Source organism: Panthera uncia (genome assembly GCF_023721935.1).
Source record: "Panthera uncia isolate 11264 chromosome B3 unlocalized genomic scaffold, Puncia_PCG_1.0 HiC_scaffold_1, whole genome shotgun sequence".
NCBI classification, from domain to species: Eukaryota; Metazoa; Chordata; class Mammalia; order Carnivora; family Felidae; genus Panthera; species Panthera uncia.
This window is the reverse complement of record NW_026057582.1, coordinates 91,619,199-91,634,046: the sequence shown is the minus strand read 5'-3', so window position 1 is coordinate 91,634,046 and position 14,848 is coordinate 91,619,199. Positions and strand designations below refer to the sequence as shown.

The window sequence follows — 14,848 nt, the reverse complement described above, 5'->3', positions numbered from 1 at the left end:
GCCAGTTTAGATTTTACTGTAGTTTTTTGGAAGAGAGGTCAGTTTCTTTTTGCCTTACCCTGCCTTTTGTAGGAAATGATTGCAGGTTCTTTGCTTATTGAGTGTAATGTAAATTTTTACTATCCACCTGCTACATATTTCCTGGGAAGAATCCTTCATAAGAGATCAGTAATCTCTTTAGATCATAGTGTCTTTAACAGGATTAATTTGTATCTTGGGTTCCAGTGACTCCATTGAGGTATGAGAGAATGGGAAGAAAACAGAAAGGAAATCAGAAATTCAGGGGTGAAAATGTAACACACAAAAAAGCATGCAAAAACCCCCACATCAAACACATAAATTCATGTGATTGTTTTTCTTCTTCACCATGGAATATATTCTAAATTATTTTTATCCTTATAAATTGAATAATTATAAGAAGTTCTTTCCTGCCTTGTGACAAATACCTGTTTTGGACATGTTCATCTCACTTAATCATTGTGCAAGCCTCCCAGCATTAGTACCTGTTTCTGCTTACTCCTTCTGTGTTTGGTTATTCTCATGTTGTAGAATCTACTAAAAAATACAGTAATGTAAGCATAAATCTGTTCTTTCAAGGGACGTCTTTTAATCAATCTTTTTACATTCCCTAACATCTCTTCTAATTATGTAATGAAGTCTGTCCTTCCTGGTATAAATAACCTCTCTAAGCTCTGTCAACTCCCTTCTCGCGTAAGTATGTACATATGTACGTACATACATATATACATACATACATAGTCCTCTACCCTCCTTCTTGAATAATACCTCTTCATACAAGATTAGAATACACTAATCAACCTGACATCCCCTTCTTAGAACTTCTTTCCCCTTGACTACTGAATTCTCAAAGGGTATTCACTTATTGAGGCAAATTCATAACACGGGCACATTTTTCCCCGTGGAAATCTCAGGGATTCAGTATCTTCCCTTCCTCCCAGGCCTCAAACCCTACCTGTTTGCCTTTCCTCAAGGATACTATATAATATCATTGAATAGCTTTCCAGTTGAATAGTCTTTCTGAATTTGGGACCTTTTTTCTCCTCAAAACTATCATCTCTTGAATTTGAGCATCTCTGATACATTCAAATCTTTCTTCACTTGTGTACCCTTTCATGATCGTTCCCTAACATATATTTCAGTATTTCTTATTCAAGAAGATACACTCCCCACTTACCTCCACACCCCCACTCCCACACACTTTTACAACTCTGGCCTGTGACATTAGTGTTTTCAGGTATCTTGAATACAAGATATGAAGTATACTTAACTTTCTAGGTTCTTAGTGAGACATGTAGTCTTTTGATAATACTGTTCAACTTTCTTTTCAGCATTTTCTTTGAATGTGAATTGTGTCCTTTTCTGGAAGAACTTGAATGTATATTGACTGTGCAATCATTCAAAGTATTCTTTTTACGTTCTGAGTACATCTACTGATTTACCATTACAAAAAGCTGTTATGATATATTTATTTTAATTTTCATCAACTACAGAGGACAGTATCTTGTACCTTATTTCTGTTTACTTTTATGAAAAACTATTGCTGCAACTACTCCAGTGAAAACAGTTTCTTATCACTCCTAAATATTAGACAAGCCTTCTCTGCTGCTTACCTCATCTGTGTTTACTAGCTATATTTGGAGAATTCAAACTAATTTTATTATGCTAGGTAAAAACTTAATGAAAAAGGGAATATCTGTTCCAAAAATTCAAATATAAATTGCTTTTGTGTGATCTGTAGTTGCAGATTAACCATTTCACAAACTTTTAGAGGGATATTTGAGAATTGGTATTAATAAAGATACAAGAAAAATAATCATGTCATAATGTATGAAGAGAGATGTTAAATTCATCTTTGTTTTGTTTAGATGTCCCTGGTAGATTTGGGGAAGAAGCTTTTAGAAGCGGCTCGAGCAGGTCAAGATGATGAAGTTCGTATTTTGATGGCAAATGGAGCTCCTTTTACTACAGACTGGGTAAAGAATGATTTTAATGTTGTACTCTTTTTTTTTCTTTCTTCTTCTGTTTAGTTTTTTCAGATAAAGTCAGTATTGTATTTATATACAACAAAAATTTTTTTTTGCAAATTTGTAGTTTTAGAATTATAGCTGACTTTTAAAGGAAATGATTTGTATCTTTATGTCATGTATATATGACAACCTTATCTAGATATTCTGTCTACAAAAGGGTTTTCCTTTTAAACTATGGAGTTCAATATTTTAGGGTGAATATAAAATGTAGCGCTTGGAATTTAATTTAAAGCTGATAAATGGCACAGGTAGAATTTATAATTCAGAAAATAACAGATAAAGATTGAGGTTAAGGTGATAATTGCTCCTAAAAAGGAAATATATTCATATTTCGATTGATACTTGTAACACTATTGCAAACATGATCAAAGAGGAAGAAAGGAATGGGAACATGTTCCTAGTAACTACAGAAGGCAATTGTGAGGAAGATAAAAACCATAATTTTACTTAATTCCTGGGGTAAGTCAAAAGAGATGGTCTTGGGAGTGTGAAGGGTTAGGAATCTGGATTAACCTGCCTAACTGGGAACAACTAAAAATTCTAGATTTTTGATTTTGTTGTTTCTGGTATACTTGTCCTATGCTCTTTTTTGTTTTTCATTAAAAACAAAAAATTTTTTATTATGGAATATTTCAAGTATCTATCAACCCTGCATACCCTTCAGCCAGCTTCAAAAATTACCAAACATGCCAAAAAATGATGAATCTTGTTTCCTCTATAACTTCATCCACTTTTTGTTCTGTATTATTTTAAAGCAAATTCTATGAAATATTTTATTTCATCCATAAATATTTCAGCATTTGTCTTTCTAAAAGATAAAGCGTTTTTTGATTAACTGTTTAAAAAAATCTTCTTTACTGCACTAATGAGTTAGAAAGAAAATAAGGAATTATTAACTTGCAAAACTAAGCAAACAACCAGAATCCAGAGAATTTTGACCCTAAGAATATTTGCTGAACTCAGTGAATTTGCCTGTTGTTTGCCCACCTCACTGGCATGGGTTACTGGAGACAGAGACCTGAGACTGCTCATAGAAGCCTCCTAAGAAATCCTCTCCTCATAATTCTGGAATCCCAAAGAGATGCACCTTCTGTGTAAGCGTAAACCAGAAATGCCCTTTCCCTCTTCCTACCTACTTCTGTCCCTGCCCTTGCTTGCCCTGTTGTTAGGGCACTGCAAGGAAAATGAACTGACTTGAAACAAGTCACCAAATGGAAAGAAAAAAAATTATTGATGAGGATTTGGAGTCACAAGCCATCCCTGGACACATTTGTCACCTGAACTCATAAATTCTTGTGCATTCTGAAAAACTATACACTGAAAAATGAATTTAAAATAGTCTTTGGATTGAGGTTACCCCAGGTTCCTGGAAGAAGCAAATTAATATTCTTCCCGGGGGACCTGCCTTCATCACAGTATCCACAAATGAAATTTCAAGGAAAATGAACAGTCAAAAATGACTAAATGCACAAGGACACAAAGCAACTTGGAAAATAACTCACTGGAACAACTAGCACCAGAGCAGATTGACAAGGATTTTAAGTTTATTTATTTATTTATTTTGAGAGAGAGAGAGAGAGAGAGAGAGAGCGAGCATGCACCCATGTGAGCAGGAGGGGGGCAGAGAGAGAGAGGAAGAGAAAGAATCCCAAGCAGGCTCTGTGCTGTTAGCTTGGAGCCTGATGCAGGGCTCTATCTCACGAACTGTGAGATCATGACCTGAGCTTTATTTATTTGTTTCTTTATTTTTATTTAAAATAATTTTTTAATGTTTATTTTGAGAGAGAGAGAGAGAGAGAGAGAGAGACAGAGTAGGAGTGAAGGAGAGGCAGAGAGAGAGGAAGACACAGAATCTGAAACAGGCTTCAAGCTCCAAGCTGTCAGCACAGAGCCTGACGTGGGGCTTGAACCGACAAACCGTGAGATCATGATCTGAGTTGAAGTCAGGTAGTTAACCAACTGAGCCACCCAGGTGCCCCTCTAGATAAGATTTTAATAGATTAGGAACAGCTAAAGAGAAAGTTAATAAACTGAAAGGTATGAAAAAAAATCCAGAATACAGAAAAATAGAAAATTTAAGATCTCAGAAGTCATGAAGGCTGGTATGCGAAAGTCTAATGTATCTAATAAAAAATCCACAAGGATAGTGAGAAGAGGGATGAAATAATTTTAAGAGATAATGGGTGGGATTTTTTCCAGAACTGGTGAAAGAGAGCAGCTCAGATTCAAGTAGCCCAGCTAATCTATAGGAGGAACAATTAAAAAACAAATCTATATCTAAACATATCATAGTGATACTATAGTGTATCAAGACAAAAGGATCTTAGAAAAAAAATTTTTAATGTTTATTTTTGAGGGAGATAGAGTGGGTGCATGCATGGGAGTAGGGGAGGAGCAGAGAGAAAGGGAGAGAGAATACCAAGCAAGCTCCACACTGTCAGTGTGGAGCCTAATGTGGGACTCGAACCCACAAACTGTCAGATCATGACCTGAGCTGAAATCAAGAGTCAGATTCAACCAACTGAGGCACCCAGGCACCCCCAGACAAAAGGATCTTAACAAGGGTTAGTATCAATAACACATAATGAATTCCCATGACAGCAATAAAAAAGACACACAAGGCAAAGAAGACTGGGCAAATGACTTGTTACGGTCAAATGAAAGAGAAAGTTCAAATGACCAATAAATGTGAAAAGATGCTCAACTACATTAATAATTGGGCAAATGCAAAGTAAAATCATGAAATGCTATTGCATATCTACCAGATTTGCCAAAAAAAGCTTAGCAGTCTCAGACATTGGTGAGGATATGTGTAAATTGCTATAAACATTGTGGAGGAGTTTGGCAGTTCCTAGTAAATTTGAACATGTACATGATCTATGAGGCAACAATTGAACTTACAAGAATACTTCCCAAATTGGGGTACCCGGGTGACTCAGTCAGTTGAGCGCCTGACTCTTGATTTCAGCTCAAGTCATGATCCCAGGATTGAGGGATTGAGCCCCACGTCTGGATTCACACTGAATCCTGCTTGGGATTCTCTTTCCCTCTCTGCCCCTGTACCCACTCGTGTGCATGCTCTCTCTCTCTTTCTAAAAATAAAAATAAAAAAAGAATGTTCCCCAAAGAAACTCTTGAATAGTGCTTGCCATGGAAAGTGCTTTAACAGAAATCTTACTTGCTATCATTATAGTAGTGATCTTAACAAATTTCATGTTCTAGTGAACTATCTTGGTTCTTTGGAACATCAGTGCCTTTGGTAATCAGAGTTAATAGGGACTTTCTATGCCTCTAAATGTGTGTAACTTAATTCTGAGTTTCACCTATTAAAGTATATGCCTCTGATAAGGTTCTTCCTAACTTACATTTTACTACTTCCCCTGCATACTGTGAATTTAATGTTATTATAGTGGCTATACCACATGCAAGAGTTTCAGGAGAACTGGGCTCTGTTTTGGGTCTGTCCTGACTCACCTTTGGCAAGTATACCTCAGCAGGTTTTTCCCTTGAAAAATGATTATATGAACTTCTTTAAAAAGATCACTGAGTTGCTTTAATAAATTTATTTTTTTAAGTGCTTCAAAAACAATTTAATGCAAAATCTACACTATTATATTTATTTGATATGAATTTCATAGATGAAAATTAGTTTTGTGTGACTGATATGGGGAAAACATTCCAGTACTTAGAAAAATTTCTCAAACCCTAATTATCTCTAATTTATGATGCAATTAATTTTGTTCATGCTATTTATCTGTTAAATAAAAAAGCAAGTTTGAATTAAATAAAATACTGACTTTTCTTCCTCATTGAGAAATGTATGGGAATTCCTCTAGGACGAATATGTGGTAAGCATAAATTATTTTCTTGAGTTTTGAGTTACTCTGTAAACAGATAATATAATCTGTTTGCTATGTAAACAGAAAATATAAACTAGAAGGTAGTAATAGAAGTGTGTTAAAAAACGGTTATAGGGGAGCCTGGGTGGCTCGGTCAGTTAAGTGCCTGACTTTGGCTCAGGTCATGATCTCGTGGTCCGTGAGTTCGAGCCCTGTGTTGGGCTCTGTGCTGGCAGCTCAGAGCCTGGAGCCTGCTTCGGATTCTGTGTTTCCCTCTCTCTTTGCCCCTCCCCTGCTCACACTCTCTCTCTCTCTCTCTCTCACTTGCTCTCTCTCAAAAATAAATATAAAAAAAAAAAAAACAAACCACAATTATAAATGTGGATTTTTTTTTCTTGCGGTATAGCTGGGAACCTCTCCACTTCATCTGGCAGCACAGTATGGGCATTACTCCACCACAGAAGTACTACTCCGAGCTGGTGTAAGTAGGGATGCGAGAACCAAAGTGGACCGAACGCCATTACATATGGCAGCTTCTGAGGGCCATGCCAGCATAGTAGAGGTTTTACTTAAGGTATGTGTTTTCTTTTTGCACTTTGCTTTTGAAAGTCAGCCTTCAAAGGATTTATGGTTTTGTAAGAGGGAGAAGGGAACTAGTTTTATTAAATATCTACTTTTTTTTTTCTATGTTACCTCATTTTTTTTGTATGTAATTCCATCAAATGAAAATTATCTTAAAGCTTTCTTTGTGGGAGAAGAAGAACTTCCTCTAGGTATGTTCTTAGTTAAGTCAGACAGTTGATTTCTGAGACCTTGGTTTCCATTATGATGAGGGACTATGGCTTTGTCTTACTTGACACAGTTAAAATATGGAAGGAAACATAAGGCTTGGATGATTAACAAATAAATAATACAAATAAGGATTTTTATTATAGCCTTTAGATCAACTTACCCAAAAGACATACAATGTGTAAGCCACAAATGTGAACACATGTAATTCTAGATTTTCTATTACCTACATTAAAAAAGTAAAAACTAATTTTAATATTATATTTTATTCAACCTCATATATATAAATATTGTCATTTCAACATGAAGTCAATGTAAAAATTGTTAATGAGATATTTTACATCCTTTTTTTTTTGGTGTTAAGTCTTTGAATTCCAGTGTGTGTTTACATACTTAGTACATTTCGATTGGGACTAGCCATATTTCATGTGCTTAACCACATGTGTGTAGTGGCTGCCACATTGGACAGTACATCCCTGATAGCTCCTTTTTTATTTATATAAAGGATATATTTTATTTTATTTATATATAAATATATATATTTTATACATATATTATATATATTTTATTTATATAAAAGGATAGCTCCTTTTATTATTTATATTATACTGGTTTTGAAAGCAGAGGCTATCTCTGTATAAATAAGGGAGTAGAATTAAAGAGGGTTTTGGAGGAGTGCTCATAGCAGTCCTTCACTTCTTATGCCATTTTATGTCATGATGCTCACCTCCGGGTGAGTGAAAAAATCATTGCTGCACTCTTAAGAAATTAGAAGGAAAACAGTTGGCAAAGTTAGCATGATAGAAAACTGATTAAGTGACAGATGTGTGGAGATTTGTGGAACATACAGATTATTCAACACAAAAAATAGCCGATCATGTTAGTAGCACATTATTGCTTTAAAGCATAGTGGCTAGTATTTTCCTATTTGGAATTCTTTATATTTCATATTGTAGAAATATCTTATTTTGCAATATATTTATAGCATGGTGCTGATGTTAATGCAAAGGACATGTTGAAGATGACAGCTCTGCACTGGGCCACAGAACACAATCATCAAGAGGTGGTGGAACTTTTAATCAAATATGGTGCTGATGTACACACGCAAAGTAAATTTTGTAAAACTGCGTTTGATATTTCAATAGACAACGGGAATGAAGATTTGGCAGAGATATTACAGGTAACCTTTGGCTTTAATTTGAGAAAATAAAAGGATCTCTGTCTTGGGGTGATTTGAGCTATTTAGCTTCTAGCTTTTCATTTTGGATTTCGTTATTTTGGACAGTCCTTTCCTCTTTCACTTACTCTTTGTTCATTGCTATTCATTTTTCTGAGACCATAGTCTTTACATGTAACATTAGAAGATTAAATAAGGTGATTACTTTCTGTGTTTTTAAGTTCCTGAATTCCCCTTCTAGACATTTTATTATATTAATTATTTTTGTTGCATATTTGGATACAATGTGGTTTTTCAAAATATGTTAAACTTCCACTAAAAATTTCCTTTAGCAACTATAACATTGCCCTCTGAGTAATTGATGCAGTCTTTATAATTTTGATTGGTTTCTTTTATTTTTCATCATCCTCAAAAAAAAATCTGTTTATGAGCCTAGTTACTTATGGCTTTTGGGCAAGGTTTTTTTTTTTTTTTTTCATGTTTATTTTTGAAAGAGAGATTGAGAGAGAGAGAGAGAGAGAGACCAAGCACAAATGGGGGAGGAGCAGAGAGAAGGAGACACAGAATCTGAAGCAGGCTTCAGGCTCTGAGCTGTCAGCACAGAACCCGACGTGGGGCTCGAACTCAACTTTTGAGAGCACAACCAGAGCTAAAGTTGGGTGCTTACCTGACTGAGCCACCCAGGCGCCCTGAGACAGGTTTTTTAAATAACCAGTATTGCCTCTCTTTTTTAGCTACACAACATTGATGTAAATTATCTTTACTCACAACCTCTTGCCTATCTTCTTGTTCTCCTTCCCAGTAGAACTTTTCTTTAAGACACTTCTGACTCTACTGAAAAGATGTTATATGTTCAGGAAGATGGATTTTGTGGTGCCTCTTGGAATTCTTTTACTCCTAGGAGTGCAATTTGGGGGCCAGGGTTGAAGATAGAAAAGAATTAATTGGGGAGGACATGCTTTATTTATTTATTTTTTCCCTTCAAATTTTTAGTTAAATTATATTTAGTTAACATCCAGTGCAATATTGGTTTCAGGAGTAGAATTCAATGATTCATTCACTTACGTAAAACACCCAGTGCTCATCATAACAAGTGCCCTGCGAAGGACATGCTTTGTATGTATAGTGTTATATATTGCTGAATATAGTAGAGGAAATAATTTAAGTAATATAATTTCTATAGCCACAGGGCAGCAAAATATCCAACTGTGTTCTATGAAAGCCTTTCAGATATTCTTTTCTCATGGGATTTTACTGCTTTACCTAACAGGGAATTAGGATGTAAATTCCTGTCTCTGATTTACCACTACGCTCTCAGTAGACTGTATACAAAGATTTTCATTTGTATTATAGGATTCTTCTTAAATTTTAGAATTTCCTTTGTGTTTGTACTGCATTGAGAATCTGTGCCCTATGTTCTGGTTGTAATTCTGAAAACACTGTGTTGATTTGGCCCCTAGATTGCTATGCAGAACCAAATCAACACAAACCCTGAGAGTCCTGACACTGTGACGATACATGCTGCCACACCGCAGTTTATCATCGGACCTGGAGGGGTGGTGAACCTAACAGGTCTGGTATCTTCAGAAAATTCATCCAAGGCAACAGGTATTGAGATGCATATAGGATAGCTGTTGGGATTTTATGCTTTAGTAGGTGTTCCTCCTTTTATGAAAGGACTGTTGGAGAATGAGGGTAAGATTATATCAGTCACTTGGTTTTCTTTTGTATTGGCAAAAAAAGATTTTTATGAGACAATATCAAGAAAGATGATATTGCAAAATGAGCTACAATATTATCTTTCAAAAACTAATGCTATCAAAGCTTGTTTTTCACAAAACTATTATCCAAGCTTCATTTAAGAATTGAATAAAGCAAAATAGAATATCAGAAAAATGCAGAATTAAGCTCCTTTAAAATTAAAACATTTTTAAATCTATTTTCTCTTTTCTCGTAGATGAAACAGGTGTATCAGCTGTTCAGTTTGGAAACTCCTCCACATCAGTATTAGCTACGTTAGCTGCCTTAGCTGAAGCATCTGCTCCATTGTCCAATTCTTCAGAAACTCCAGGTTAGAAAAACAAGTCAAATGCGTACATTAAAAGGTTGGAGACTCAAATATTTACAAGGCTAGGAAGATAATATAAAGGGCTAAAGTGAGCAGATTTCAGATTATGGCCATGTGAAGGCAGGGGACCAGGGTAGGGGGGTATAATTTGTTGTCATTCATTATTTAAATTAGTGTGTTTTCAAATTGTGATCAATAATAAAAATAACAACAACAGGTCATTGAATGCTTACTGTGTATGCTGTGCACCATGGTAAATGTTTTACTTATGATCTCATTGAATCCTCACCCAAAAGCTTGAAGGTCTTCATTACTGGATTTGACTCATTATGGTGTTCTGATTGAAAAGTGTATTTTTTTCAGGGGGAAAAATGTACCTACCTCTCTCTTCTCTCTCTCTCTTTTTTTACTAACTAGTGCTAATAAACATTTATCTATTCTCCAGTTTCAGCATCATAATCAGTGTTTGAATCTACGCCTTTTTATTTGGGAGTCTTAAGATTTTTCAGAATCCCTGTTGATATGCTGCTTTTATAGCCTATACCTAGATCTCCTTAGCATCTTTGTCATTGCATAAGCATAGCAAAGAACATTAATTTCATTGGTGGTTTCTATTTGGTTAAACTTTAAATGTTTTGTCTTAAAGTATATATCTCTGAAAATTAAGCAGGTATTCTTGAAGGTCATCTGAAATTTCGACACTTAGATATTTGGCTCCATGAGCTAGTCATACCAACTTCTCTAACTTCTACTTTTGAAAATGTTATATATGGTCTAGTCTGAGAGATTAGGAATTTCAGTTGACTTTTATTGCATGTGGCATACAATCTTCTGAGCGCAGTAGTTTTTCATTTTAATGCTACATCATAGTGGAATCTTTCTGAAGATATTTTAAGAGCTTGAATTAAGTTAAAGTTCAGGTGAGTACATTGCCACCAGTGTAAATAACTCAGCTGAGGTGTGAAATCAGATAAAGAAATATCTTCTCACCACTCAATTTCTACATGCTCAGGCTAATTATTTCTTGACTGTTCAATTTCTTTTAACATCAATTGTCAGACTCATCTCGATTTTAGGAAATGTTTATGTGTACTTTTTTTCAAGGACATCCTAGTTAGGATCTGGGAAATAAAGTAGTGCTTGTATTTTATATATGATGAAACTGAGATTCATGAGATTAAATAATTTTGCCCTAAACAGCATGGTCATTAAGTGGTAAAAAAGTTCTGTGCTCAGGGTCTGATTGATTCCCAAGTTGCATGTATGTCTGTGACAACTATAATATAGTGCAGTTTTTTGGTATCAGTGGACTTGTCTCTTCTAGAATGTGTATAATTTGGCTTGTGATAGGAATAACTATTTCTGTGATTATCATTTTGTCTTATATCAAACAAAAGCATCACCATTCTTGCTTTTACTCCTGAGGTGTGTCTGTTGAAGCAGAGGAGTGTTTTGCTCCTCTGTCCTTCTTTAATGGATGGGGATTTAGGGATTTAGGTAGATAAGAACTCCATTCCAGTTCATTCCATTTTGGAAATTATTCCAAAATGAAGATACAAAAAAGTGAAAAGGTTTTCTTTTGGAGGTTGCAGCTGCCTTTTGCCCCATGAAGAAAACCACCGCCATGTAGTATGCTGTATTTATTAATAAGCAGAGGCAGCTATATTATCCTGTCTTTCTACCAAAGCTTACAGGCCACTCTTATAGGTATTTTCTATTAAAAAAATCAAAACTTCAGGCAACTCACATCCTCACTCCCTCTTTCTCTCTGCTTTAAAACAAAACAAAAATGTACAAACAATAAAAATTCATGGAGGGATAGATCATGTTTTGTGATGGACACTGAAAACTGTTTTTGTGCTCAAATTTCCACTTGTTGTTTATAAACAGCCATTCATTTTTAATGAGAAAATATTTATTCATGCATTGAACAGGTTTTTGTTGAACGTCTCTTTTGACCTCATTACTCTGCTTGGTGCTAGAGAGAAAATGGTAAACAATCAGATACAATCCCAACCTTTATGGAACATGTAGTCTTTTGGTAGAACAAGATATTAATCAGATAAAATAACTGTCATTAGTGGTACATACAAAGAATGCAGGATTTTAACCTAGTCTGGTGGGCCAGAGAATCTTCCTAGAAGGAGATATTTAAACTAAAGATTAAGTAGGAATTAGTAAGCAAACATTGGGGGAAGAGTATTTGAGGAAGAGGACATATGTAAAGCTTTTGAGGCAGGAAAGAGCTTGTAAGGGGACTTCAGAGGCCAGTGTGGCTAAGCCCGGCAAATGGGAGAGTAACTCCTGGTGGTTGAAAGTAAGATTATAAAGGACTTTTGGGACACATAGATGGCTCAATTGGTTAAGCATCTGACTCTTGATTTCGGCCTAGGTCATGGTCTCACTGTTTGTGGGTTCGAGCCCTGCGTCGGGCTCTGTGGTGACAACATGGAGCCTGCTTGGGATTCTTTTTCTCCTTCTCTCTCTGCCCCTTCCCCCTCTCCATGCTGCATGCTCTCTTTCTCTCTCTCTTTTTCTCTAAGAATGGATCAATAAACTTAAAAAAAATAAATAAAGGACCTTTAAAGTGATTATTACTTTGGCACACTCTGAAAGGAAGTTCAGTTAGGAGTCTAATGCAGTCAGCTGGGGAAGAGATAATGGTAGCATGGGTTAGGATTTGGCAAAGAGATAAGAAGCAAATAGATTTGAGAATTATTTGGGATGTAGAATTGGAAGTTTTGATTGGTTGGATGTAGGCCTTACAGCTGTAGTGTAGTTTGTCTGGTCCTTTTAAAATAAACTCTTTCATGAAACACTAATTTTTGGCTGTAGCGTGAGGTCCTATATTGATTTTGCTTTGCTTAGCCTTATTCTTTTTTGCAGCCCAACTACATAATCTCTTGATTAAATAGACATCTATGACCACCCTTCTTTTTTTCTTTAGAGCAACTTCTGTTCATTTTTATTAAGATGTTTTTCTAGAGGTATAATGCACCTGGTGGCTCTTTTCTTCCTTTCTCCTAAGAGTGAAATTTGAATCAGGTCCCCTTTGCACATTGTTTTTTTGCTGTTCCTAAACTAGATCTGTAAAAGTGAATTAATTGGCTTTAAGGGATAAGTTACTGGACTTTATAAGATTGTTTTGGTTTTGCTTTTTTGTTTTTAATTTCAGGTTCAATTGTAAGCACAATACCTTTGAAATGTTTTTAGTGAGCATAAGTTTCTAGTGTTGAAATATTTATATGTAGAATTTTCAATCCCTAGAACATCTTAAAAGTGGGTTTTTCTCTGTCTTATTAGGCTTTTATGGTGTTATAATTAAGAAGTTTTGTTGAACAAGAGATCTCAGATATTTTCAAAGATGCTGCAGGTTATCTAGGCTCTCTTTGTATATAACAATCTGACTTTTGATTTAGACCAGTAAATAGTACACTAATTTTTTTTATCCTTTAGAGGTGTGTGTATGTATGTATTTTTTTTTTTAGATGTATTTATTTTTGGGAGAGTGTAAGTGGAGGAGGGGCAGAGGTGGGGGGTGGGGAGACAGAGGATCTGAAGTGGGTTCTGCACTGACAGCAGAGAGCCGGATGTGGGGCTTAAAGTCACAAACCGTGAGATCATGACCTGAGCCAAGGTCAGATGCTCAACCAACTGAGCCACCCAGGTGCCCCTGTATGTATTTTAATTAACACTCTTAAAGTTTTTAGGGTTTCTCTTTTATTCTTACATGTTTCAACATTTCACTATTGTGTTGTTCATAGGGTTTCTGAGGGACACTTTGTCTTCTTACGTAATTGGTTTTCTTATAATTTTTTCTTAAATTCCTTACTATAGTACAACTTAAAAAAGAAAACTTTTCAGATGAAAGGGAGGAACTCTATTATTTTAATGACAGTCATTGCGAATAGTGCAAAGATGAAAGTTCTTGAATTGTGCCTTGATTGTGTGTGATCTCAGAAATTTCTTAGAGATGATTACGCTTTAAAGCATTTACTACTTGTAGTTAGCATTCAACCAGAGTGAACATTTCTTTTTCATATGGATATATTTTTTTAAAAAATCAAAGCAATAGTTAATGTGTTTGAAAACCTTAGTAGTTGTTCTTTTGAATATATTACTGTGGCCTACATTTCATTTTATAATTCTCTTCCTGAAATTTTCTTAAGTGCTTGGTGATAAAGCCTAATTATAGTTTAAGAGAAACAAAAATGAGAGAACTCAAAACATAAAGGTTTTTTGTGTTTTCAGTATTATCTTCTGCAGTTTGTATCGTGACCCTTGATTACCAAGTAACAGAGTAACAGGGTGGCAGCCAAGTCTGTCACCCTGCCATGAGTACATCTTTGAAAACTGGGGTCCCAATAACTTACCTTGCCTTTTCTAAAAAAGGAGCTCATTGATAACCCATGATGTTCTACTGGGAGTTGGTAGCAACTTAGCATGTTTTAGAGCAACTCTGCATCTGAATGGTAGGTAACACGACTTCAGGAGAGAATGGTTTTATTTAATTACTCTTTTTATAAAGTGTTGCCTCAAATAGTACGTGAAAAAACCCTGTATCGTTAAGGAATAGTTTTTATGTGATTTCTCTTTTCAGAATTAGTTATGTTAGAACAGTTTTTAGGTTGACAGTTTTCAAACCCATAGAAAAATTGGGGGATAAACTTTGTATCTTTCACCTGTACTCACCAACTGTTAAAATCTTGCCACACCTGCATGTGTACACACACACACACTTTTATTTTACCACATTATCTGAAAGTAGGCTGCAGATATCATGACACTTCACCTTTAAATACTTCATCATATATCTCCCAAGAACAAGGATAGCCTGCTACATATTCATAGCTCCATTATATTTCCTAAAAACATCAACATTAATGTAGTAACATTATCTGACATGCGGTCCACATTCAAGTTTTCT

The 14,848-nt window shown here is 35.3% G+C and overlaps 1 protein-coding gene across 4 annotated transcripts in view; it reads left to right on the top strand.

The window, feature by feature from the left end:
- Window positions 1-14,848, top strand: part of GABPB1 (GA binding protein transcription factor subunit beta 1) — a 67,324-nt gene that overhangs the window by 36,067 nt on the left and 16,409 nt on the right. For 2 of the 4 annotated variants that reach the window (XM_049611689.1, XM_049611688.1), the window contains exons 2-6: window positions 1,887-1,994; window positions 6,294-6,461; window positions 7,662-7,856; window positions 9,314-9,425; window positions 9,811-9,924. In XM_049611689.1, the coding sequence (XP_049467646.1) occupies window positions 1,887-1,994; window positions 6,294-6,461; window positions 7,662-7,856; window positions 9,314-9,425; window positions 9,811-9,924 (697 nt within the window). Of the gene's footprint in view, window positions 1-1,886; window positions 1,995-6,293; window positions 6,462-7,661; window positions 7,857-9,313; window positions 9,462-9,810; window positions 9,925-14,848 lie in introns of all 4 variants that reach the window. The other 2 variants (XM_049611687.1, XM_049611686.1) reach the window with 1 other exon arrangement.